General features: G+C 36.1%; 1 protein-coding gene across 3 annotated transcripts; it reads left to right on the top strand.

The window, feature by feature from the left end:
* PAIP1 (poly(A) binding protein interacting protein 1) lies at nt 1-22,946 on the top strand. 3 transcript variants are annotated; one of them, XM_035310963.1, is made up of 11 exons: nt 1-107; nt 2,981-3,162; nt 7,923-8,111; nt 10,274-10,386; nt 12,166-12,277; nt 13,567-13,692; nt 17,194-17,300; nt 18,319-18,436; nt 18,614-18,668; nt 19,369-19,462; nt 21,541-22,946. In XM_035310963.1, exons 1-11 carry the CDS (start codon nt 77-79, stop codon nt 21,632-21,634), a joined length of 1,221 nt encoding a protein of 406 aa, XP_035166854.1. In that variant the 5' UTR covers nt 1-76; the 3' UTR covers nt 21,635-22,946. The 3 variants fall into 3 exon arrangements, with proteins under 3 accessions (XP_035166854.1, XP_035166852.1, XP_035166853.1); XM_035310961.1 differs by lacking the exon at nt 1-107 and adding an exon at nt 1,712-2,082; XM_035310962.1 differs by lacking the exon at nt 1-107 and adding an exon at nt 1,713-2,073.
* Nucleotides 22,947-24,550: the final 1,604 nt, after the last annotated feature.

Here is a 24,550-nt window from a genome sequence, read left to right as displayed (position 1 = left end):
GGGAAGGAGAAATTGGTCTCCCAGTCAAAAACAACTATTCTTGTGCAAACTTCAGTTGTGCATCTGTAGTAAAAAGATGGATCTGGGATCACATTCCATTCTACACCGTAAGTAGTTGCCAAACAGTCACTATATTAAAATAACATAAAGGGTCTGCTAACTGGAAATAACTCACATTTTTGACCAAAGATGAAATGTTGTCTGGCATAATAATGATAACCTTAAGCATTTAATTCATCATAGGTATATACATTGAAAAATAGATTTCCTTTTTTGAAAGATCAGTGTCTCAAAAAGCAGTCCCAAGATATCCTGATGATTTTCTTAGAGCCTCCGCATCCTTAACCAATGATTGAGAATGTCTACTTCCTTTTTCATGTAGATGTAAGCTTTTCATTTTCCTTATGGTAAGTTAAAGTTTACAGATGCAGCCAGAGGTCACGATATAGACTTTAAAACCAGGACTGAAATAATATATATTTTTTTATTTTGTTATTTTAGTTGCTACTCTGTGATCTTCAAAGGTTTGATAATACTGCTCAAATCTAGTTTTAATAATTGCTTACACATGTGAAATCTTACTTTTCTGAAAACTCATTAGTCTCCTCTACTTGTTCTCATTTCACTTGTGCAGTTTAGATTGTTTAGTTTACCAATCTTCACTTTCAGCAGTAGCTGCGTAGGAACAGTTTTCCCATGAGCCCAATTAATTCTAACTGTGTCGCCTTTATTATCTGGCCAACTTTGTCTTACTAAGAGTCAGTCCATTACATGCCTCAGGAATATAAAAAAATCTGCACTATATTTTGTATTCTATAGCCTTCATTAGTAATTAAAAAGTAGTAAAATGTAATAATAAGCAGGAAAAACATTTATAAAGTTTTACAATAGTCATATTTTTTAAAAAATACAGGAAAGCACTATTCCGATTTCATACCGCGTTTCATACACACTTGCCTATTTTTCATCCTCTCATGAGTCATCAGTGGAGTTCGAGCCAACAACACACAAGCGTTTGGCTTGGGCTTTGGAAATAACAGGTGGAAAGGTCGGCACAGGCCAGGCTGTTCTGCGAGACAAACCACAAATATCACCGGCGCAGTCAGCTGAGGTGCACCCTTCCCGAGTGTGAAAGCAGGCTGGGCTCTGGATTTCGCAAAGCAAGGAGAGCAGGACTCTGCCAGGGCTGAACAAAAACGGAGAATTAAGTTGTGAATCATTTGAAGCTAATGAGAGATCAGCAAAATGGGCAGCCTCCTATAGTAGGCTTATGTTAGCATAGGGGGCTTTAGAAGTTGTATATGAGCATTTAATAAGGAATTTAGTGTATAGATTGTACATGAAAATACATTATCACTTGAAAATATGTTACCACTGACCAACCAGTACGGTTCGTGTTTTTTTAAGTACACCTAACTGCAGTAACATTGTCTCACGGGAGGCTTAACCGTGGGATTACATTTACACCGCGGTTTAGCCCGCAGTTTGTGCCCCCTTTTGGGGGGAGAACAGCCGCCGGCGTGTAGCAGGCACCGCACCGCACCGGAGGCGGCGGAGCGGTGCGGGGAGAAGGCTGCCCTTGGCCCAGCGCCGCCGGCGGAGGAGGGCGGCCCGCTGCGGGGCCGGGCCGAGGCGGGGCTAGGCCGCGGCAGCGCCGGCGTTGCCACGGCGACGGGCGGGCGGGCGGCCGCCAGGGGGCGCTGCGTGCAGGGCTCAAACTGAAAGTGGAGGCTGGGGCCGCGGCCAGGCGGGACCCGGCCGCCTCCTCCCTCCCTCCTTCCCTCCCTCCCTCCTTCCTTCCCTCCCTGCTTCCCTGCCTGTCTCCCGGCCTCCCTCCTGCGACCGCTCGGAGCCGCCCCGGCCCCAGCATGGCGGATCACTTCGACCGCACTCCGGGCGCTGGCCGGGGTCGGGGCCGCGGAGGCGCGGCGGACGGCGGCGCGGCCCGCCCCGGGGGCGACGGCTCACTCGGCTCGGAGGCGGCCGAGGCGCCGCAGAACAAAACGGGCGCCCACCCGCAGCAGGAGGGCCTGCGGCCTCCCAAGACGGCGCCGCCGGGCAGCGGAGGCGCAGGTAACGCAGGTAGGGCTCTACCCCTCCCTCCATCCCCCCCCCCCTCCGGCCGCGGCCCTCCTCGGCTCTGGGGACGGTGGTCGTGTGTGCGTCTGCAGCTTCCTTTCCTTTCCTTCCCTCCCTCACGGAGCGTTTTATCCGTCTGCTAATCCGGCCGCGGCTGGGCCCAGCCCTCCCCGTGCTGGAGATCCCCTGGCTCCGGCCTAGAGGGTTGCCAGCGCGTAAACACAAGGCTGCGGTAGCGCAGAGCCGTGTTTGTCGGCTGGCTTTTTTTTGTTTTGTTTTGTTTTTTCGGGTACGTGTCGGGGTCCCTTTTGAATAAACTAACGAGCTAATCTATAAGGACTCTATTCTATCTTTAGAAAATGCGCAAAACGTGGTTTAAAAACACGGTTTCATTGATTTTATTTTTTTTTGCAAATTGCGTACTCGATGGACAATAGCTAGGTGTCTTTGGGGAGTATATTAAAATTAGTGGTGTCTACTATTTATTGACCTTTAAAATCTTGCTTTTGCATTTAAAATTGTAAAAAAAAACTCAAGAAAAACAAGCAAGGAAACCATTGACTCGGGTTAGCTCACTTAGAAAATGTGTTGGGGGGGCGGTCTTTCTCCTCTTTCTCTCCTCTCCCCCTCTCTTCCTCTTTCTCTTCTCTTTCTCTCTTCCATCACTTCCACACGATCATTTGTTCACTTTCTATAATGTGGAAAGGCGTCTAGAGTTTCCAAAAGTGAAAACTATTCATGTTTAAGAAAATCAACTAAAATGGCGTCTAAATAATGCAAGGTATGTTTGAAATTAAATACTGTAATTAATGTTGAAAAAATACGTATTCTTTGTGTGCTCCATGAGAATGCATACCAACTAAACAACATCTAAGAAAGGCTATTAATAAACACTTTTCAGAGTACCTGCAACAGACAAGAATTCCATCTGGATCACAAGATAAAGCTTCAGTTCCTGATTCCGGACCAGAAATGGCTAAACCTCAGGTGGCTGTGGCCCCTGTGGTGGTATCAAAGCTGTCGGTTAAAGCTCCTGAGTTTTATCCATCAGGATACAACCAGAACTTCAGTCAGAACTTTGCAGTAAGTGTTTATCTTTTCTTCTTAGTATATTCTAATTTACTTATTTTCAATTTAACAGTGTTTTCTCCAGATATTATCTTGAATGCTTCCGAAGAAATTAAAAAGATTCAGGTAATAACCTCTAGAGATAAAGCTAGAATATTAAGTGACAGTGGGGTGAATATTATGGTGACTCTTGAGAGCCTTTTGTGTGGGATGTTTTGCTAAAGCTCACTACAGATAACCACGTTCCTTGTTGATTACTCCAAGCAGTGACTTCACCAACGTCCAAATAAGCAATCTTTTTGGAGACTGACTCTGCTGCATTTACATCTACAATGTATTTTAAGTAAAGGCCTAGCTGCTTTTTTGTGCTGATTTCTCAGGATTTTGAAGTACGTGTGGGAAGAGAAGCTTCAACTTAAGCTTTTACAAATATACTTCTATAAATAAAATCAAACGATAATAAACAATTATACTGAAACAACTAGATTTGAATAACTAATACAAAAATAATTGATTTGAATCTTAAGTATAATGTTTGATTTAAATTTTTTTTTTTTTTTTTCCCTCCTTGCCAGTAAAATCTTGTTATCTGATGTTAACAGCTTTGCCAGCTCGCTGAATAAAATTACTGTCCTGGATAATACTAGTCCCTGCCAATATGCAACTGAAAAAAAAAAAAAAAAGCCAACATGAACATGCTTCATATTGAATGGGTAATTACTACTCTGCCCCAGTACGTTACATGTTCTCTGTAAATACTGGGTTTCAGTTTCAAGATTAAAAAATGCCATTTAAAATGATATACATTTGCATACATGTAATTACAAACTCCCAAGGCCAGCAATGAATGTTGCTTTTCAGGTGCTTTGCAAAAACACACAAGCATGTGGGAGCTCCTCGTTGCTATGTTGTAAGAATATATTATGAATATGTGTGACTCAACTATTAATAAAAATAACTCTAAAGTGCCAGCAAAACCTAGGCTTTTATTTGGATGTATTTGGTATGTTGCAGGGACCTTAATTTAATCAGTGCATACAAGGCATGGAATAGTGATGTTTTTGACCACAAGTTTTAAACTGGAATCAAAACAAGTTACAAGAAACTTCTGTTTCTTCAACTCCGTATTTCTTAGCTTCCATTTGTAATGTTCCCTGAAGTTTTTAGATGCAAAAGCTCACGTGTCTTACAAAATACACAGTGCTTTTGCTATTTATCAGACATTTATTATTTTAAAAATAATTTGTTAATTCATTGTATAGTGCATTATTGTAATTACTGTATGTGTTCATTCGGTTCATCTCCAGTTAGGTCATACTCAAAATTGTCAATTACTAGTCAAGGTGCTCCAAGACCTATTAGAAATTTAAGGAAATTCTGAAGAATTTTCTGTAGAATGTGGAATTCTCTGTTTATAGACAGCTGTCAGTAGCATAGGAGGATGTGGATGTCTGCAGTAGAATTGGTGACTAGATTCAGGTTTGGATTGCCAGTAGGAAATGTCAGATTTGTTCTTTGGACAGGATATATGAAAACAATTCATCCTTCCATCCATCAGAAGGGCGTAATGTCCTCAAGTCATAGTTACAGTAGTAAAATTTGTGTTCTCTTGGTTGGAAGATTGTTTTTTTAACCATTATTTTTTTACTTCAAATAATTTCCAGTTAGAGGCTGAGCAGCCTCAATGGCTGTTTTATTCATTTAGCCAAGCATAAGAGTGTCACTTAACCTCATATATGAACTAAAACATGCAGCCTCGTACATATAGAGTTCTTTGTACTTAGTTTTTCAATAGTGTTATTGTAAACTTGATGAGTATATATAATCTGAAGGAGGAAAAGCTTTTTCCTAAGAAGTCTGAAAAGAAATCAAGTCAATGATAAATTATTGGTAACTGAGTTCCTAAGTGGAAATGTTGTGCGTACTTCTCAGGTATAGGAAGGCGTTATTTGGCACGTTAGCTGAAACAGCCTGAGAGCAGCTCATGCATCTTTTTATAGACTTTCTGATTTTTACTTTTATGTAAATCACAGGGTACTACTTATTTAGCCTGTCCATTGCTATGGCTTTAAATTCATGAACTGACTCTTAGTAGAAAAGAGACAAACCAACAACTTTCAAGTTAGCGTCTCTTCCTTTTTTGTTGTGTATAATCCAGGGTCTAGTCCTATAGCTATCAAACATAAAAGAGAGGGATTAGGCAGTGTTGGCCTGACTGAGAAATCATTGAAATTAATGGAAAATTTATAGTTGACTTTCATGGCTTTGAATTATAAATTTGTAATGAATGTGTAAACTTACATCTTTTCATTCACTAACTACTGATTAAAAATAACCAGGAGGAATTTGCTTTGTTTTTCATTAGTTGGTACAGTACATGGTGCTGTATTCTCTGTTAAATCTTAACATCTGCCAATGAGAAATGTAAGTGACTTATGTCTAGAAGTTACTGAACTAAATCTAGTTTTTAAAGTATGGAACATTACTAATTTAGCAGCATACAACATACATTAACATTTTAATTACTCATTTTTGCTTCAGTTTATTCTGTTCCCAGCATAGTTACTGAAACTTGGGATGCCTTTGAAATTGTGTATTTAATATAAGTAGATGAATGTGGTGTTGAGTTTAGCCTCTTAAATTCAGAATGCGAGGAGGAACATGAATACCGGGACAGCAATTTACCATTTCCAAAACAAAGACATTCTTTTCCGAGACAAAATTCTTTAAAGTGAGGATGAGAAGATACTTTCTCTGCTGAATGAGAGTGTATTAACAATCTGGTGGATATCAGAACAAGCAGATGCTTTTTCCAGCCTGGCTTCAGAATTTCCAAGCAGCTCGTTTGCAGAGTAAGTGGTTTGGCTGTGGGTGACTAAGCTGAAGTAGATAGACAATAATGTCATGTTCATATGGAACTAAATAGTTTTACTTTGTACAGTACTTTTTTTCTGGGCTGTTTGAAATTGATTTCTTTTAGAGGAATGGAATACTAGCAAGTTACAAAGAGGCCTATTAGCTTTTAATCCCTGGCTCCTTAGTCACCAAATTGTTAGAATCATAAAATACTCAAGGTTGGAAAGGCTCTCCCAAGTTCATCTAGACCAATTGCCAGCTTAAAGCAAAACAAACTTGGGTCAAGTTGTTCAAGGCTTTATCCTTATGTATGGTAACAACTAGCCACCCTTTCCTTAAAAACATTTTTATACTGTTTCTAGTATGGAACTTCAAGTAACATTGTCTTCAGTGTCATCAATTGGTCAAATATTCCACTGAATAAAACATCACAAGAACGTCTTCCTGGTTTCTCTTCTGTTATTTTCACGTGTGCCTCATTAGTTTAAGTTATATGCCCTTAAGACATGGGGTCTCTGAATAATTTTGGAAATTATGCACTTTTCCTCCATGCATTCCTCACAGGTCCTGAAATTAATGTTAGTACTTGATTTTTAGCAATGTATGTCTGTTTTTCTCCACAGTTCATATACAGGGGTTTGATCTTTTGCAGGTCCATGTTGCTTCTCAGTCTCTCCACTACTGTGGCATTTTGAAGCCAGAAAGTAAAGGACATCTGCTCACTAAGGGGGGTGGGGTGAAAGAGAACAGAATGATAAACATAATATATTTAAGTCCACTAAAGAAAGGAAGTCTTACTGCTTTACCTCACTGTTTTATTTTAGTGTATATATTTTAAATTATTTCCTTGTTAAATAGCAAGCAGATAGTTGAGAATTCTGATGGCCTGACTGTTACCCTCATGTCTTGAATCAGGCTCCTGCTTGGATGTCCGAAATGTCATATGAGATGCTCAGAATCCCTTGGGTAGTGTGATAAAGTGAATTATTTGTATGTGTTATTGCTAGTTATGTCACAAAGTATGTTGCTTCCTATGCTATTCCTCTCATGTACTTGCATTGTAATCATCCTAGAACAGTACTGATCTTTAAAAGAGTTACATACATTCACTTTTGAATGGGCAAACTTAGCAGTCTTTTCTTCCATCACTGGGAGCATAAACATTGATAAAGTGCTATTGTGCTAGCCTCCCCCTTTTTTAGGGAACAGGTGTGTTTACTGTCTGCAGTTTAACCTCAATAACTTTGAATCAATGCAATACCACGGAAATAATTTTATTTCATGTCATATGATCTCTCATCCATTGCTAAAAGATGGGCTTTGCTAACTTCAGAAGATAGTTTTCCTGACTCACTTTTATGCATGGGAACGCTATACTGTATTTGTTATATTTCTGTAATTTCTCTCCCTCCTGCATATTTTGGAGCACTCTAGCACTCTCTGTAAGTGCAAAACATTTTGTTTCCTATTTCCATTGTTTTCCTTCTATGATTCATTTATTTACAGCCCAGTGTGTATGCACTTTAAGAAAAGGTTTTTAATCTTAGTTGACTAGTTCTATTCATAACAGGTATACTTATTCTTGAGTTTGTTAGTTAATCTTACACTCAGTTTGAGAAACTGTTTAATTCTCCTTATTAAAATATATATATATATCTATTGTCTGGGAGACCCTAATCTCTGTAAAAGTTTGTGACTTAGTTCTTAAGATGATAGGACTACAGCAGCTTTCTGATGCATTGAGGTTTATGCTCTCTAAAAATGTCTGTGAACCGTGTAGTAAAGATCACTATGAAGCATGCATGCAAAACATCAGGAGTCATTCATATCTAAGGGCTGTATGATTACTTCTGGAGCTGGTAAGCATAACAGCTTCATCTTAGGTTCTTAAATGTTGGTATGCTTCTTCACTGCTGTAGGATTCTTCCTATGAAGATGGATATGATGGCTATCTGACTTTGGCAGACTATGTACAAGACTTCCTAAACCACCTAACTGAGCAACCAGGTTGTTTTGAAACTGAAATAGAACAGTTTGCTGAAACACTGAATGGCTGGGTTACTACGGATGAAGCTTTGCAAGAACTTGTTGAGCTCATTTATCAGCAGGTAGCCTATGTATTCTCTCTTATACCATGGATAGCATAATTCTTGTTACCTAGTGTCCAAGAATAGGCATGATATTAGTTGTTATACAATGTATCTATGAAGCATTTTAATGGTTTGAATTGTCTTTCTCTTTAGACTGAAACATACAGCAGAAGATTATGTTTAAGAGATTTAAATGATAGCTCAGTTGTGGGAAGCTTGCTTCATTGACAAGTTTCACCAGTTATCTCAGTTGCCTTTTCTGTGTATTTGAATCTCCCAGGTCGTATAGTAGAATTGAAACTGTAGCACTTAATTAAAAGGGTTGTATTTCAATTGCTGTATTTATGTAGCACAGATGGAAAGGAATTTTAAGCGGTGTCTGAGTTCCATGGTTTTTTTTGTTTGTTTGTTTGTTTTCCTACAAAAAATATTCTTAAAGCTTAGATGTCTTTTACTCTTTGACATTTAAAAAACATAACTAGATACCTACTGTACGCATCTCCTTTCAGGAAATGTTTCTTCATTGACAGGCTTTGTTCTTCATTGCTAGTCTGATGGTAACTGGGTCCAGTCCCATTGATGGCCAGGGAAATTAGGACAGAGGCCTTAAACTGAACTCTGTACTAATTGGGGGAGCTGCTGGAAAGAACAGCTTAATCTGTGTTGCTAAGCAAATGAGCTGCTGTTTCTGTCTTTTGGGCTTGCTGCACAGAACAGAGTCACACTTGCACTTGCTATTTATTACATTGGGTGTCTCTAGCTTTCCTGGGTTGGTTGCTTTCAAACTCTTCCTTGAAGGATGTGAACAGCTCTTTTATTCGCCTTTTAAGTGCAGGTACTTGCTGAACCTTTTTTTTTTTTTTTAGTATGGACATAATCTAGGGTATGTAGAAGCAGCATGACTGGTTCGTTATCATACAGGACTGTAGAGTCTTGAGTTTCTTATTATCATAGAGCTGCCAAACCTGTACTGTGTCTGGCAGCATCATTTCCCTTTATTTGGATACATGGAGGATAGTGATAAAAGACTACAGCATTCAGTATAACTTTACTGAAAGAAAAAACAGGAATTTATCCCACTTATAAATTTTTGTATACATTAAATAAATTGACTTAACATTTAATGCAAATCTTTAATGTTACCTCTTCCTCTCTCTCCCTGTTTAAAAGAGGCCCAGTGTTGGGGTTGGCTGTACCTTCCTTAACTGAGAAGCACTAAGTGTAAACAATCTGAAATACAACAGTTTATGTGGAAAGTGAAACTCAGCTCAATGTTAAAAAAAAAAAAAAAAAAAAAAAAAAGCTGTCCTAGTATCCAAAACATAAGATTTCAGTTTTTTTAGGAGGTGATAGCATTTGAATGTCAGTCAAGTCTGCTGTATTATTTTTGTCTTAAGCTCCTGCTCAAGTATTTGTATTTCTTAATCCTAGCTTATCATAAAACTTTCATTGCAATAGCCACAGTGTGTTTTTAAGCATCTGCCTCAGTGATATTAATTTAACCTAATTGTGCAGATTTACAGATTATAGACTAGTGAAGGAAAAAGGCTAAAATGAAAGAAAAAAAGCCCTGTGCAGTTTACCCCTTTTTTGGGTGTCAGGTATCTCAAGCTGTCTATAAAGAGTAATCATCTACTTCCCCTGTTCTTCCTAATCCTTTTACATATTTATTTTTCCTTGTCATGTTTTTGTATTCTTTCTCTGGGCATCCCCTACTGCCAAACATAGATTCTAGTATAGATAGTGCTCAAACTGAATGAACATGGGGTTTTTTGTCTGTTTTGTTTTAATCACTTACTGCTCTCTCAGAGAGTGTGTGTGTGTCCTTGAAAAAGCATCTTAATGCCCTTTATTGACTTCTGTATAAACAGCTTGGAAGTGACTTTCAGACACTCTGGTATAGGCTGCAATGGAGAAGTAGAATTGAGGACACATGGTGTAATGGCAGTTGTTTTCTTAAAGCTGCATTATTGCCGTATAATAAACCGAAATGCATGTAGCAAAGTGTTCATGAGATATGAAAGTTAACATGACAAACACTAATTATTAATCTTCTGCTCTTCAGTGATCTAGTCAACAGTTGTTAAACACCATTTTCTAAAATGCTTTTAAATACATTTCCTGATAACCTAATCATTACTTGTACAAATAATTTTTTATTTTCGCTTTTATTTTGGAAGGCCACATCTGTCCCAAATTTTTCCTACATGGGAGCACGATTGTGTAACTACCTATCTCACCATCTAACGATTAGTCCACAAAGTGGGACTTTCCGACAGTTGTTACTTCAAAGGTCAGTATCTGCATGTCACTTTAAACCTATTACTTCCTGAGGTTTCCTGTCTTCCTCTTTTGTGTATAACTATTAAATTACATAGCATAGAGGAAGTACATATTTAAAATGGAAATTTATATTGAGGGTTATTAAATCCTCAGGTGCGTACTGCATATGGAATACATACATATACTTATTTTTTTAATATGAAAATAATGCTCAGTTCAGGTTCTGTAGTCTCTTATGAACTCAGTATGTTAAGCTGATACCAAATTACAGGGTAAATTTCAAAGCTATTCAACTTCAAAAATATCCTAAATGTTAGTATATCCTTGTCCTGTCTTTGTCCTTTGACTCATGCTAGACTTCATTATTCTTTTTTTTTTTTTTTTCTTTAATTACTTTTCTGGCTGGAGATCCTGTGGGAAGTTCATTTGTTGATCAGCTAAGGGACTTTACACATGTGAAATAGATACATAAAATGCAGGAGGGTAAATTTCCACAATTTTTAGAAATTTGAGGGCTTGTAGTTTAATGATTAAGGCTTCGTAGTTGATAAAAATACGGAGTTTTTTAAATAGGTGTATTTCCTTTTAAATCTTTCTGCATTACATTTGAAGGAGTAGTACACTTTACCTTAGGAGTCTTTACAAATTATCCTTTTACTTTTAAGGACTTCTGGCTTTCTAAGCTTCAGACTTACTTTAAAAGTTTCACTTAGTCCATGTATGTTTAGGAAAAAACATAAGTTTAAAAGATGATGTAAATGAAATTATGTTAATTAGGAGCAGTACTCTACAAATAAGGTAAAAATACTTATTTTTTAACTTGTTCTAAAGCAGATGAGCCTTTTCTACCTCCAAATGACACTACAAATTATCACTTTTTATCTTGTTATATTATCTATGTTTCTTACTTGAACAACAGCATGAAAGAAATCCCTGCTAATATTGGATTACCTGATTCCTGGTTTTAAAGCCAATCCAATAGATAATGTTCTAGCACACTGAAGCTGTAATATTAAGGTAGTTTATTGTTTTGTTGCTAATATGGATGGGATTGGGGTGTGGATAAAAAGGCCAACCATATGAACACAGAAAACTCCTCTTTCTTTTAAAGCCCACATCTTTACTTAAAAGTTGGTATTTCAACTCCTTATATTTTTCAGTTTCCTAGATACTTCTTAATCTGTTGCATAAGCATTGTGAGTACATTGGAGATTGTCTTATTCTCCTTTTGTTTTTGAACTGATACGCAAACCTGCATATTTTTGACACTGTTGAAGACTAAAATACTACATAACTATCCTATTATCATAAACTGTATTATTAAATGTGTTCACTTTTTTAAAAATGCTGGTTTGTAACTAAATAATGCACAGCTGTTGCTTAAAGTTGCTGGATAAAGAATTTATTGCATAAGTGTAAAGGCATCTATGGCAACGTGGGAAGCACCCTGAAATGGGAAAATACCACTTATGACTTTCTTTCTGTTGACATTTAGCTGCCTTTGTTAAACTTATTGCACCCATGTTATAGTATGTGTATTTTTACATTTTTACATTTTTATATCTCAGTGCTTGAAAACACAATCATGTAATCGTATTTATTCGACTAGCTGCAAAAATCCAGTCTTTGTAAAGACTTCTAATTTCCTTCACAAATCATACTTCCCAGAATTCAGCATTGAACAGTTTTAACACAGTTCATAAGTTCATAGAATTCTTCTAAATAAGTAGCATGTTGTATGTGTTGGGATGTCTACAGATGATAATACAATTTTGTTTCAATTTTTCAGGTGTCGAACAGAGTTTGAAAACAGAGATGAAGCTGCAAAAGGAGATGAGGCTACTCGAAAACAATTTCATGCCTTTGTGCTGTTCTTAGCTGAACTTTATCTTAACCTAGAGGTAAGAAGAAAGTTGTGTGTCAAGTGATTTTTTTTTTTGTTGTGTTTAATTAAACACTGAAATGGAATATCATTTGAGGTACTGTTTTTTTTAATGTAGAGGTGAATAAGTCAAAGAACTTGAGAAAATTTTAATTATAGTTGTGCATCAAGGAAACAAATAAGCAAAAATATACAAGATCGTTAGAAATGTAAAAAGATAGTTTTAAAAAACTATAAGAATTCACTAAAAGAAACAACCATAAACCACCTTTTCCAAAACTTGTCTGGTCACACACATTTTCTCTGCTGGAAAAATCGGAATGATACTTTTAGTATTTTCTTCTGGCTTGCAAAACCATCAGATTACTTCACTTAACCAATGTAAGAAATGTTACAGCTTGCAGTAGCAGATCAAAATCAATAAACCATGTAATTCAATATTTAGCCACTAACCAGAGCTATTATAAAATGCTTGAGGAAGGTGTGGGAATCTTCAAGATGAGCAATTAAAAATTGAGACCTTTAATAAGCTTTCTTCTTAAAACTGAGTCTTTGGTTCATGCATAAAGCATGTGTTTCTGTATTTAGATCAGGTTTTTGTATCTGTGATGCATACATACACTTTTTTTTTGTACATTAAAAAAACAGCTCATACCTTTGAGTTCAATAAATTCAGCAGTTTCTGTAGTATCTTTAAAAAATAACTTTTTTTGACTAGAGTATTTAAATGTTGTAATCTATTCAGACACTATAAAAATTTATGTCATGAGGAAAGAAAATTCTCCAAATCTTTAATGTTTGTACATAAGTGGGCCTTGAAATACACTTTTCACTTGCTGAAAGTAAAAGGGAGCTTTTTAAAGGGCATGAAAGGAGAGGAGCTTGTCTGGTTTTGTGAAGTATATCCTCTATTTTTAATCTGTTTTCTCTAATTCTAAAATATATATGCCTTATAGAAGTAAGCCACTCTACAGCTGTGGAGAGTGCGTAATGTAATATGGGAAAAAACCTGATTCAGATTATTTGCCAGGCATTTTGTGGCCTTTCTCAACAATTTATTGACAAAGAAACGCAATGCTAGAAGTGCACTTTTATGATTTTGTCAGATTTCTAAGAACGTTACCCAGTCTGTGTTCTAAAATGGTTGCAGTACTTGATATGGTTTTCCATCTGAAGAGTACAACTATGTTAATCATCAACTAAATCATACAGCATCTAAAAGAGAAAATATGACTAAATTTCCTGTAACTTGAATCTTCTGTTTTTTGTTTTTGATTCTATGATTTTTTGGGTTTTGATATTTTGCAGATCAAAGGAACAAAGGGTCAGGTAACACGAGCAGAAATTCTTCAAGAAGGCCTTCGAGAATTACTAAATGCACTTTTCTCCAATCCTGTGGACAATAATTTGATATGTGCAGTCAAACTGCTGAAGGTGAGGCAGCTGTTTTAAAAGAAGAAAAAAAATAATCAAGTTCTGTACTTGAGGGGGAAAATCTGTTACTACTTATTTATGTAATTATATGTCAATCATGATATAGTTCAAACACAAATAGTAAGTTACTTGCTTTTTCTTCATCTGGGATAACTAAAAACAGTGCATCACATATAGTCATGTCATAATGGTGCCTGCTGGTGAACTGGGGGGGGGGGGGGGTGAGGGCGGCAATCACATGAAAGCCTATTTCTTTGTGCCACATACCAGAGTGGATTCCTAGGTCACAAATATGAGATGCAGGCTAAGAGAGGTAGCCACATCACACAGTTCCTTTTATAGGTTGATGCTATAGCTGCCCTTAAATAACATGATAAAGGAGGGTTTCTAATTGTGGGTAATTAGAAATTCAGAATTGATAAGGTAAAAAGAGAGAGGGTAGTTTCCTTTCTTAGTCAGCACAAGCATTATTGGAGTTAAGCAGCTGTCATTCTTGAATGTCCCTGTTATATTCTTCCATGCACTGGGAATGCTTTAACCGAGTGCCTCAAAAGAGAAATGAGCAGTGCATAATGTCAGTGGAATGTGCTTCTATAAGACACACACTGCAGGTGACATGTCTTCTGGAAGTTTTTCTTGTCAGAACAATAAGAATTTTGGTTATCTAAAAAAAAGTGCTTGAAGGTTTGGAAGAGAAAATGGCAAACTGAAAAATAATACTTTTAAAAGATATACTAGATAAGGAAATATATGCATTGAGCATTATATTTATTTTTGAGACAATGGATGTACCATCTTACTTTTGGGAGTGGTAGGGGAGACAAAGCTGCAACAGAGGAAATGTTTGTGGGATTTTATGCACTAAATTATTAGTAACACAATTACTTTTTTTATTGTGAACTTGAACAAACAAAAAAGTAAAGTACTACTGCAAAAGTAAAATGTGAGGCCATACAGAGGAGCAATGGAACTGAAGCAAAGGCAAAGGAGCAAGTAATCCTTGCAGCTCTCCTTTTCCAGTTCTGCTGTAGGAGAAAACAGTAACCAGCTTGAATGAAATGCAAGCTTTGGGGTATATTTTCTGATTTGAAAGATGCTGAGAAGCTAGGGTCTATCACTTCCAAAAGTTCTATGCAGCAAAAGGTTCTTTATATCAATCACTTCCTACTGTATTATTTGCATCATTACCACAATATAAATAGGTATTTCTCTTTCATGATGAAAACAAGTTTTAGTTGTTTTACTTCTGAAAAGGAAAAAAAGAAAAAAACTTTACAGGGAGAAACTTGTTTTCACAAGCCTTAGTAATATTCATACTTGGGAAACCACAGTTTATTTTAGGAATGAAGGTCAAAATATAAATTTTGACCTTCAGAATTTTGTTTCTGTGTTTTTGTTGCTATTTTCTTTATTTTTCCTCGTTCCTCCCCTGTCCTCCCACTCTATGGTTTTTCAGACTCTTCTCTTAAATTCCAGTTCTTGTGGCTTCTTTTAATATGGTGAATAGGGAAGAGAGCTTTTATATCTTCCTTGAAACAAAAGTTTGAATGTTGAAAACATTGAAACAAAGTTTGGATGTTCAAGCTAGTTGCTTCATATCAAGTATGAGGCTGTGTTCGTTGAGCACATTCATTCCTGCAGCTGATCCTTATGTTCTGTGTGTCACTACTGAAGTAATATATTTTTCCTGATATATTTTCTTCTTCACATAGAATCATTTAGGTTGGAAAAGGCCCTTAAGACCATCATGTCCAACCATCAGTGCAACCCTAAGCGGTAGACACAAAGTCTACCACTAAACCATGTCGCTAAGTATCACGTTTGCATGTCTCTTAAATACCTTCAGGGTTTTAAACCACCACTCCACCTCTTCCCTGGAATAGTGGTGGATACCAGAGTTTTTTACCTGTTTGCTTTGCAATGTGGTGTTTTATATATATATATACATATATATATATTTATATATATTAAACCTTCTTGGTACTGTTATCTAGTTATCTAGGATCAAGGCAGGACCCTTACAGAAATCTGGGAATATGAAATAAGAGCTAAGATACTTGATTTTCTGTTACATTTTGTTCCTTTGTATGATGAGATGCCATTCCAAGCATTTTGGATTATGTGATACTTAAACTGAGTATATCAGAAATTACTATTAACTTTGACTAAAATAGCAAACTAATTCTGCATGGTTTAACTCATTACTCTTACTGTGCAATTGTTGGGCAATGAAGTGCCAGTTCTTACAGAAAAGTCTTTCATCCACAGCGCTTCTAGATTGTCTGCTGCTAAAGTGCTCTCAGCAGCAGTTTCAGGCCTTGCAGATTTTAAGTATTAAAATTCAGGTTAGCTTGGTTAGATGATTCTTGCCTCCTCTTATATACATCCAGATGAAACTCTTTGCCATGTTTGAGGATAGCTGTGTTGATTGAGGTGTTTCTAAAGATTACTAATGTTTGTTTTTTCTCAGGTAGACTAGTGGTATTACCTGCAAAAATATGGTCTCATTTTTCATAATATATAAAATGTAGTGCAGAGCATGCACATAGAGCAATTAAGATCTGAAAAATGTTGTTAATCCTTTTGAGCAGGATTCAAAATATTTCTGTGCTGATGTGACCCAGGTAACAGTATGGTCACATGCAATCTCCACTGATGTCTGACTTCAGAGAGGTGATAGGATGTAATGATTTTCTACAAGAAATCACTGCAATGTTAATCACAGAATCACAGAACTGTAGGGGTTGAAAGGGACTTTTAGAGATCATCAGGTCCAACCCCCCTGCCAAAGCAGGTTCCTCAGAGCAGGCTGCCCAGGTAGGCATCCAGACGGGCCTTGAATATCTCCAGAGAAGGAGACTCCACAACCTCCCTGGGCAGCCTGTTCCAGTACTCTGTAACCCTCACCATGAAGAATTTCTTTTGGATGGTGGTGCAGAACTTCCTGTGCTCCATTTTTTGGCCATTGCCCCTTGTCCTGTCCCCACAAACCACTGAAAAGAGGTTGGCCAGATTCCTCTGTCTCTCATACTTAAGATAATTGTAAACATTGATAAGATCCCCTCTCAGTCTTCTTTTCTCAAAGCTGAACAGACCCAGGTCTCTTGGGAGAAGAGACTTTTCTCAGTTTGGAGAAAAAAAATATACATGTGTTTTGTTCTAATTAGACTGGTTCGCAGTGTAACTAAATCACTGAAAAGTTATTTCAAATTCTGGTTTAAAGATGGAAAGGAGGGAATTGGCTGTGGACTTCTAGGTAACATAAACATTGGACATAGAGCTACCTTACTGTACATAGTCTTAAACAGACTATTTAACAAGGTCAATTTTATTCTATTTAGTAAAAAGATTTAGGAGATTGGCAGTTTCAACCTCAGATAGTTGGACAATCTTGCATGTTACTAATTGTCAACATAAGAGTTTCTGTAACAACTTGTTAATTTTTTCTGTGATTTGCTTTTTTTTAAAAAAAAAAACAAATGGCTCATCCCTTGTCTTTAGTTAACAGGCTCAGTTTTAGAAGATGCCTGGCAAGAAAAAGGAAAGGATGACATGAATGAAGTGATTCAGCGAATTGAAAATGTTGTGTTGGATGCAAACTGTAGCAGGTGAGAAGATAAATTTGTTCCACGTTTTGTTTTTTATTAAACAGAATATTTTTAAAAAATTGAAGAATACTGAACATGTCCAAAACGTACTTTTACCAGCCTAAGAAAGTTATATTCACCAAAAGTGATGTAAGTATCACTTTGCATCTAATAAATAATATTTTTTCAACTAAGGGTGGTTTTTTATTTTGTTTTGGTTTTGTTTTTTATCTCAACAGAGGTGATAAATGACCTTTAGGTCTTAATCTCCAGTAAGTGCTTTAGGCTCTCAGAGCAAGTGTAAATATAATAGTTGTGATATCTCCTAGTTTATACTTTTAATTAAGAATTAAACATTCTTAAATATGGTATTTAAACTGCTGTAATGGTAGGGGTGAAATAGAATTCTTTTTTTTTCTGCTGTTTTGGTTGGGTCTTACTACTGGTTGCAAAAAGTAGAGGAAACAACTGAAGATTTTTTTTTCACCTTTCTCAGTGAGAACTCTTCTCCATGGACTTCCTTAGAAGAAGAAGAAAACAGTTTATCTTATTTTAGGGGGAAAATAGGAGGTGATGTTTAATGTATTGGAGACATTAGTTTGCCCGTTGACTACAGAAATTCAGTGTGATTCAGAGAGCTAACGTTATGGCCATAAATTAGATGTCTGAGTATCAGCCCCCTCTCCCGGTATTCCCCACTACTATCCTTTTATAAGAAAAGGATTTGTTCATCAAGTTGTGCTGCAGATTTGGTATCGTGATAAAAACTAGAGCTGTTTCTATTCCATATGGACTCCCTACATCAACACAGAGGAAATGGAGAGAGTATTTCATAACTGACACATGGAGCATCTAGACTTGCAGAAAAAGACTCAAAATTAACTCAAAATTATCTGCAGACTGGACCAAGTATTTTGTCCCTCGTGGGGCTTTTTCTGTTATGTAACTGTCTAGACTTTGTAGGATAAGAGAAGCCATTCTATTGCTTAGCAGAAAAACGTTCTAACTGATGTATTGCTTCCTTGCTAACTTGTTTCAGAGATGTGAAACGTATGCTTCTGAAACTAGTAGAACTGCGGTCAAGTAATTGGGGAAGAGTTCTTGGAACTTCTTCACATACAGAAGCTACCCCTGAAAATGACCCAAACTATTTTATGGTAAGAAAGTACGGACACTTTGGTTGTTTAATATAATGTTAATTTAATTTGATCCATAGACATATTGCTGAAAACATACTTTGCTGAAAACATTCGTAGTATATTTCATATTACTAAAAACTACAAACAGCTGCTTCTCTGAATGCATGTAATTTATGGTATAACTTTTATTCTTAGAATGAGCCAACATTTTACACTTCTGATGGCATTCCTTTCACTGCTGCTGATCCAGGTACATCACATACTTAATACGTGTCTTCTTTAAAAACTTATAATTAAGTATATGTTCTTCTGAAGTATATCTGAAGTTGTAAAATATCTGAAACTCGTGCAATTCAAGAGGTGAAATAACGTATGGATTTGTGGCTTTCAAGTGTGCAATGCATGCTTTACTCGGTTAAAGAATGTAAATGTTTGAAATGGAGGGATATGTATTTGAATTCATACAGTTCAAGTAGAAGAATTTGTGCCATAGTCCTTAGCACTTGGTCTCTTCACAAGCCCATAAAACTTCAAGTCGTCTTTTGTCCATTGTTGGAAACACAGAATCATAATTAGGCTGGAAAAAAAAAACTTCCAGATCACGTCCAACACTAAACCTGGCCTACCAAATAGCATCACTAAACCATGTTCCTTAGTAACAAGCAGAAGGGTTTGTTTCTTTGTTTTCTGTCATCTGGGCACAACATGGCATGATGTTTCAGATGAAGACATCTATGATTACCTTTGCAGTTCTGGGGGATCATAGGTATCTTTCTTATTCTTAAAGGTTGGTTGGTGTCTTGAAAAACACTAGGTAGGTTTTTCTGTATTATGTTTAATGCCTTTTATGGTTTCATTACGTAGGCTACTTTCAGACTGTATAGATCAATGTTAATTTAGAGGACTATCCTTATTATATATACTACTCAGTCTCATTTTTACTCTGCCAGATTATCAAGAAAAATACCAAGAGCTGCTTGAAAGAGAAGATTTTTGCCCAGATAATGAAGAAAATGGAACAGATTTACCAGGAGCTGATTATCTGTATGTTTTCTTTTAGAGTTATAAGCTTTTAGATAGTAGTTATTTTTTTCTGCAAACTTAAGAATGCAATCTTGACAAAAATGAAACCAAATAATACAATTATTGTTTAGCCCTACAATAGAAGTTAAATATTTGTTAAGGTGTATATTGTTATCACAGAAGATTGTAACAAATTTTTATTCAGCTGGTAATTAAATTTTAGTATTTCCACACAGGTACAAACTTTTTTTTTAATGTAGAAGAGAATATGGCAAGCAGAATGCAGCAACGGAGCTTCAAGTATCAGAAAATGAGGCAACCTGTATTCAGTTGACTGATGAATATATATCCTACCTAGAGATGACCAGAAAACTTTCAGTCTTTCAAAGCAGAAGCTGCTAAATTTTTCTCCTTCGGATAAATAGTATTCCCCCATTAAATGGCTGTTTAGTATTTTTGTAGAACAAGAAAAGCAAGCAAATAGCAAAAGTAGAAGCAGTAGATGGGAATACAGTCTAATTTTCTAACAATGGTTTATAAGAATTTAAAATTTAGCCACTAGGAGGAATGTGGTCTAAAGTAAATTGCTCTGAGTTTTTTATTCATCTGGTTAAAGAAGAACTTCCACGTTTGGATTTAATATCTAAAAGTATTTTCAGTGGTGTTGTGTGTGCTAACAGTGCTGGCCTGGATCAATATTTTTGTTAGTAAATTAGAAGACTAAGATGGCAGCTAGCTGAGCGTAGTTGCAGAAGCTGCAGAAGGTAAATTGGAGGTGTCATGAAGAATCAACAGGCTCATGTTGAGGAAAAAATACCCATTTGAACTGTTGTGCTTAGGATAAGTGCAAAATGGAAACAGCATTTTAGAAAAAGAAAAAAAGAGTATTTGAAGAGTGGCCTGTGGAAGATAGAGTCAGCCGTCATGCACAGTGACTGTGGAACCTTTGTTGAAAGCTTAAGAAAAGCTTAGCCAAATGTGTCCTGATCCTCTGTCAGCTATTTCTTGTGGCTGTCAACAGGGAAAAGGGTTCTGTGTCAAATCCCTCCTGCAAGTAAGGAGGAACAAATAAATATCTTAACTGCTTGGTTAATGCACAGTGTTCAAGAAAAAAAAATCCTTAATTATACACTTTTTGGCACTTACTGCAGTTTTGTGTGAAACAATTATGGCCTCAGTGCAGATAAATCATGCTAATTCCCTTGTTTGGAACACAGGCACAGAAGATAATCTGGGGACCTGAAACATAGGCACACTTACTGGGAGTCAATAGCTGCTGACAATTTTTTTCTCTATAAGGGTGTTTAGAATTACACACCCTATCATGTTCTAGCTACAACTCCATTGTCATCATTTATAGTGGTGAAGACACCAGTTGGACCCTAAGGGAAAAATGTGACATGCAATTTACTTCCCAGTAGCTGTGGGGAGGAGTAAAGCTGTTATGTGATTCCCATCACCTCTCAGCTTTGGTAGTCTCCCCTCTGTGCAGTACTGATTGTTAACAGGATCCAGCCTTTTCTCTGGTCTAAATATAAGAGATCTTTTTTAAAAAAAAAATAGACTGGTTGCCATATAATAGGAGGTAATATAATGCAGATGCAAAAGGGGGATGAATTAAGGTTGCCTTCTTCTGAGTATCAACAAATAGGATAATTTATTTTTTTCTGACTCATGTTGCAACCAAGACAGTTGATTCTGTATTTGAACTAGGATGAGGACTAACCAGATATTATGCTAATTATGCTTTCTGAGGAAAAAAAAAATCAGTGTGGAAACATCATTAAGTTTTGGAAATAAGTTGTTTTGCATTGCATTGTCGCTTTTTCTGTCATCTAAGAAACTCTTAACTGCTGAAGAGCATTAGACTGTCTAAAATGGTGACAAACATTATTGTGATTTGTACATGCCTGTGCTTTGTGGTCTTGGGTTCTTTTTGTAGCCATGATTTTGTTTTTTCCCTCTTCACCCCGTTCTAGTCAATAGTTATCTACTATTTATAAAGGTCTGCTTTGTATTTCTCACCTACATCAATATTTCATGTATTTACTGTTGCTGAAAGTATGTACTTAATCTTATTTTTGTGGGTTTTTTTGTAGGTATTTTGATGACACTGACGATGAGATGGATCCAGAAATTGAAGAAGCATATGAAAAATTCTGTCTAGAATCAGAACACGAGAGAAAACAGTGAGATGTTAAACATAAATATTAGTTAATTAAAGCAGTGTAGGCATGGTTAGAATACATGGGGATATAAAACTTGTAACATTTGTACCAAAATAAGGAAGTTGAGTTTCTCCAAGTACTAAAGATACACAATTTCCATTTTGTTAAACAGAATCTGCCAAAAATTGTAAACTTATGTCCTGTATCTTAAAATGTTGTGTATATATCATAGTTTATTTTATGTACAGGTATATGAACAATGTTTTGGCTGCAATAAAAATTGATTTTAAAAGTGTCATAATGGAAATTAAAATTTAACTAAAGGGGATCTGTCCCATATTTCCCTTTTTGGGAGAAGGGGGAAGAATAACGTGATCTAACTTTAATTGCTTGCTTGCTTGTTCTAGTATACATTAGGAATTATTCATCCTTTTTGCCATATACAAGCTTTTTTTTTTTTTTTTTTTTTTTTTGCTAAGGAGAGTATGGTCCAAATATAGCTTACCTGTTCTGTAGATCATGAGAATTGGTTTGTTAAGGTTTTGTGCTGTGTGGGTTATTTTGTGTTTTTTGTTTTTTTTTCTTCTTCCTCTCCCCAAAACCGTAGGTGTGACATTTTTTCCTGGAATAAACATGTGATATGTTGATATTGTGAAAAAGCAAGCAGTATTTTGAAAGTCAGGTGCTTTCAAGACATTTGGTTCAGATAAGCTTATTTTCAACTTTTACATGCAAAAATTATCCTTTAAATAATTTGCTGTGTTCTTCAAGATTACATGAATATAGTTATAGTTTAACCCATGTTCCTCAGAAGTATGTGCAGTGCTCAATATATTTTTGAATGTATCTAACATGTCTAACCTTCTGGCAACCCTTGTAACTTTTTCCATTCTTCTAATTATTTTGTATAATTTGTCCTAATTTTGTAGTTTGAATACATTCATATATTTCATATACGTTAACATTCTGAAGCCAACTACTCTTTTCTGACCCCATATAATCATGTTAGTGTCCCTAGGGTATTCCATTGTTGTTGGTGTTGCCAAACTCAGTTGTACTGTTTCCTGTTATCTGTTACTGGTTAGACTAAGTAGAACCGCTTACAAAAAAAAAAAAAAAAAAAAAAAAAAAATCCCAAAAAGTAGCTACTGTAAAGAACATGTTGTAAATATGCATGTAAATAATTCTGTTAATATTTCACTGTAATACGTTTGGTTAAATAACTTGTGTGTCTGCTAATACAGTGAGCACTGACTGTTTTCTGGATGTTTATTTAACATTCATTCAGGTTGGAGTTTTTGGAAAATAAAATTTAACTAGCTTTGTTTCCTTTGGTATATTTTCATTATTTTATCTTTGTTTAAAAAAAAAAAAAAGTTTTTGGTACATTCATCTTCTCATTTTCCTACCTCTAACACTCCTTTTTTCTTGAAAGTACACAGATACAGAGATTATCTTTTAAAACAGATTGGACACACAAAAACCATAAAATGACAATATTAGTCATAAGATCTATATTCACACTTCAAAGCCTCTAGATGAAAATCCAGAAACAATAAAAGTATAAATAAATTTAATAGTTTTCAGATAGATACTTCACACAGACACATTCTCTGACTTCAAGTTGTGTTTAATTTTCTAACAAAATTTTTAATTCAAATGGAGGTCAGTCTTCGTTACTTCACAGATAAAAGTCTTGTAGAAAACAGATTACTGAAAATGGAAAATCTCTCTGTAGTATAACCACGGAACAAGGATTCACCTATGCATGATATAAGTTAATAGTGTCTTCAAGGGGCTCTGCCTTTCATGTTTAGTTTCACATTTCTTGTTCAGTGTCTTTCTATCAAAAGTAGCTGTCTGACTCTAAATATATCTAGATTGATACATCCTGACAGCTTTTGGGGACGGTTTATCCTAGATGTAGATGAAAGAAAGAAATATTGTAAGTCATCCTATATAAAAATGTTTGAATTAGGAACTGTGTATTTTAAGCAATTCAGATCAAGGTTTGCATCAAGGTTTGCAAAACAGGCTTTTCCTATTTTTCCAGCAAAAATATTGAAAGCTCTATTGGGATGTTAAGTCAAAACAGTGGAGAAGTTGGTGTTCTGTGTGCACATGAATGTTTGTAAGAGCTATAGACTTGCATTGCAGTAAGAAGAAAATGGTTTTAACTTTCCTCTACTGATTAAGAAAAATAAGATCATGTTTGCCTTAAACATTTTAACAATCTTTCCTATTTGTCTTAAAACTAACAGGAGACTAATACAAATTAGGATGGAATGAGATGAGGGAGCAAATGAATGAAGCAGGTTTTGTATTGTAACAATCACTTTTTGCTGCTTGTCTGCCCACTTTTAACTGCTAGGAGCTCTTCTGTGTATCATAGAGGTGAGTCTGTGGGGGTTTAAGGATGATTTCAACTACACCAGCATTTTCAAACTAACAGTGCACTGTGCAGTGGTGCTTTTAATTTACTGTTCTGATGAAAAACCCTTTGAAAAGATATTTTCTTTTTATTTTTTTCTTCATAGTGGCAAGCCAATGAAGTCACAGAAACAGGGTTAGTAGACTTCAGGGGAGAAGTTAAGCCAACTTTTTAAGCACTAGTTCTGCAAAGAAAGATTCTTTGCATTTGAGTTTGTGCATGTGACTAAACAGTTTCACACCTCATGAAAAGTATGCATAATATTTGCCACTCTTCACAAATCAATTGTGAGTTAACAAAAATGCTTAATATAAGAAAATCTCACTTTGTTTAAAGTCACATCATGCCGGGCTGAAAGATGGGTCAATTTGCATGCTGTTTGTTTTTGAATGAGTTACATGTTCAGAAACCTTTACTCAGTAATTTCCTTTCACATCTGCTAAGAACTTTCGCTACTAACCTAATTTTTATCAGGAAAAACATGATCGGTAGGTTTTTTGAATGTTGCTT

This window comes from Oxyura jamaicensis, chromosome Z, assembly GCF_011077185.1.
Source record: "Oxyura jamaicensis isolate SHBP4307 breed ruddy duck chromosome Z, BPBGC_Ojam_1.0, whole genome shotgun sequence".
In the NCBI taxonomy this organism is placed as follows: Eukaryota; Metazoa; Chordata; class Aves; order Anseriformes; family Anatidae; genus Oxyura; species Oxyura jamaicensis.
Note: the sequence above shows the minus strand (reverse complement) of the source record. Positions and strands in the feature narration are given on the sequence as shown.

What these genes read in the sequence shown, in the direction of transcription:
- PAIP1 (XM_035310961.1), top strand. Translation starts at nt 1,869, where the DNA reads ATGGCGGATCACTTCGACCGCACTCCGGGCGCTGGCCGGGGTCGGGGC. An exon ending in CGACAGTTGTTACTTCAAAG is followed by an intron (nt 10,387 to 12,165) that starts GTCAGTATCTGC and finishes TCAATTTTTCAG; the next exon opens with GTGTCGAACAGAGTTTGAAA. An exon ending in GTGCAGTCAAACTGCTGAAG is followed by an intron (nt 13,693 to 17,193) that starts GTGAGGCAGCTG and finishes CCTTGTCTTTAG; the next exon opens with TTAACAGGCTCAGTTTTAGA.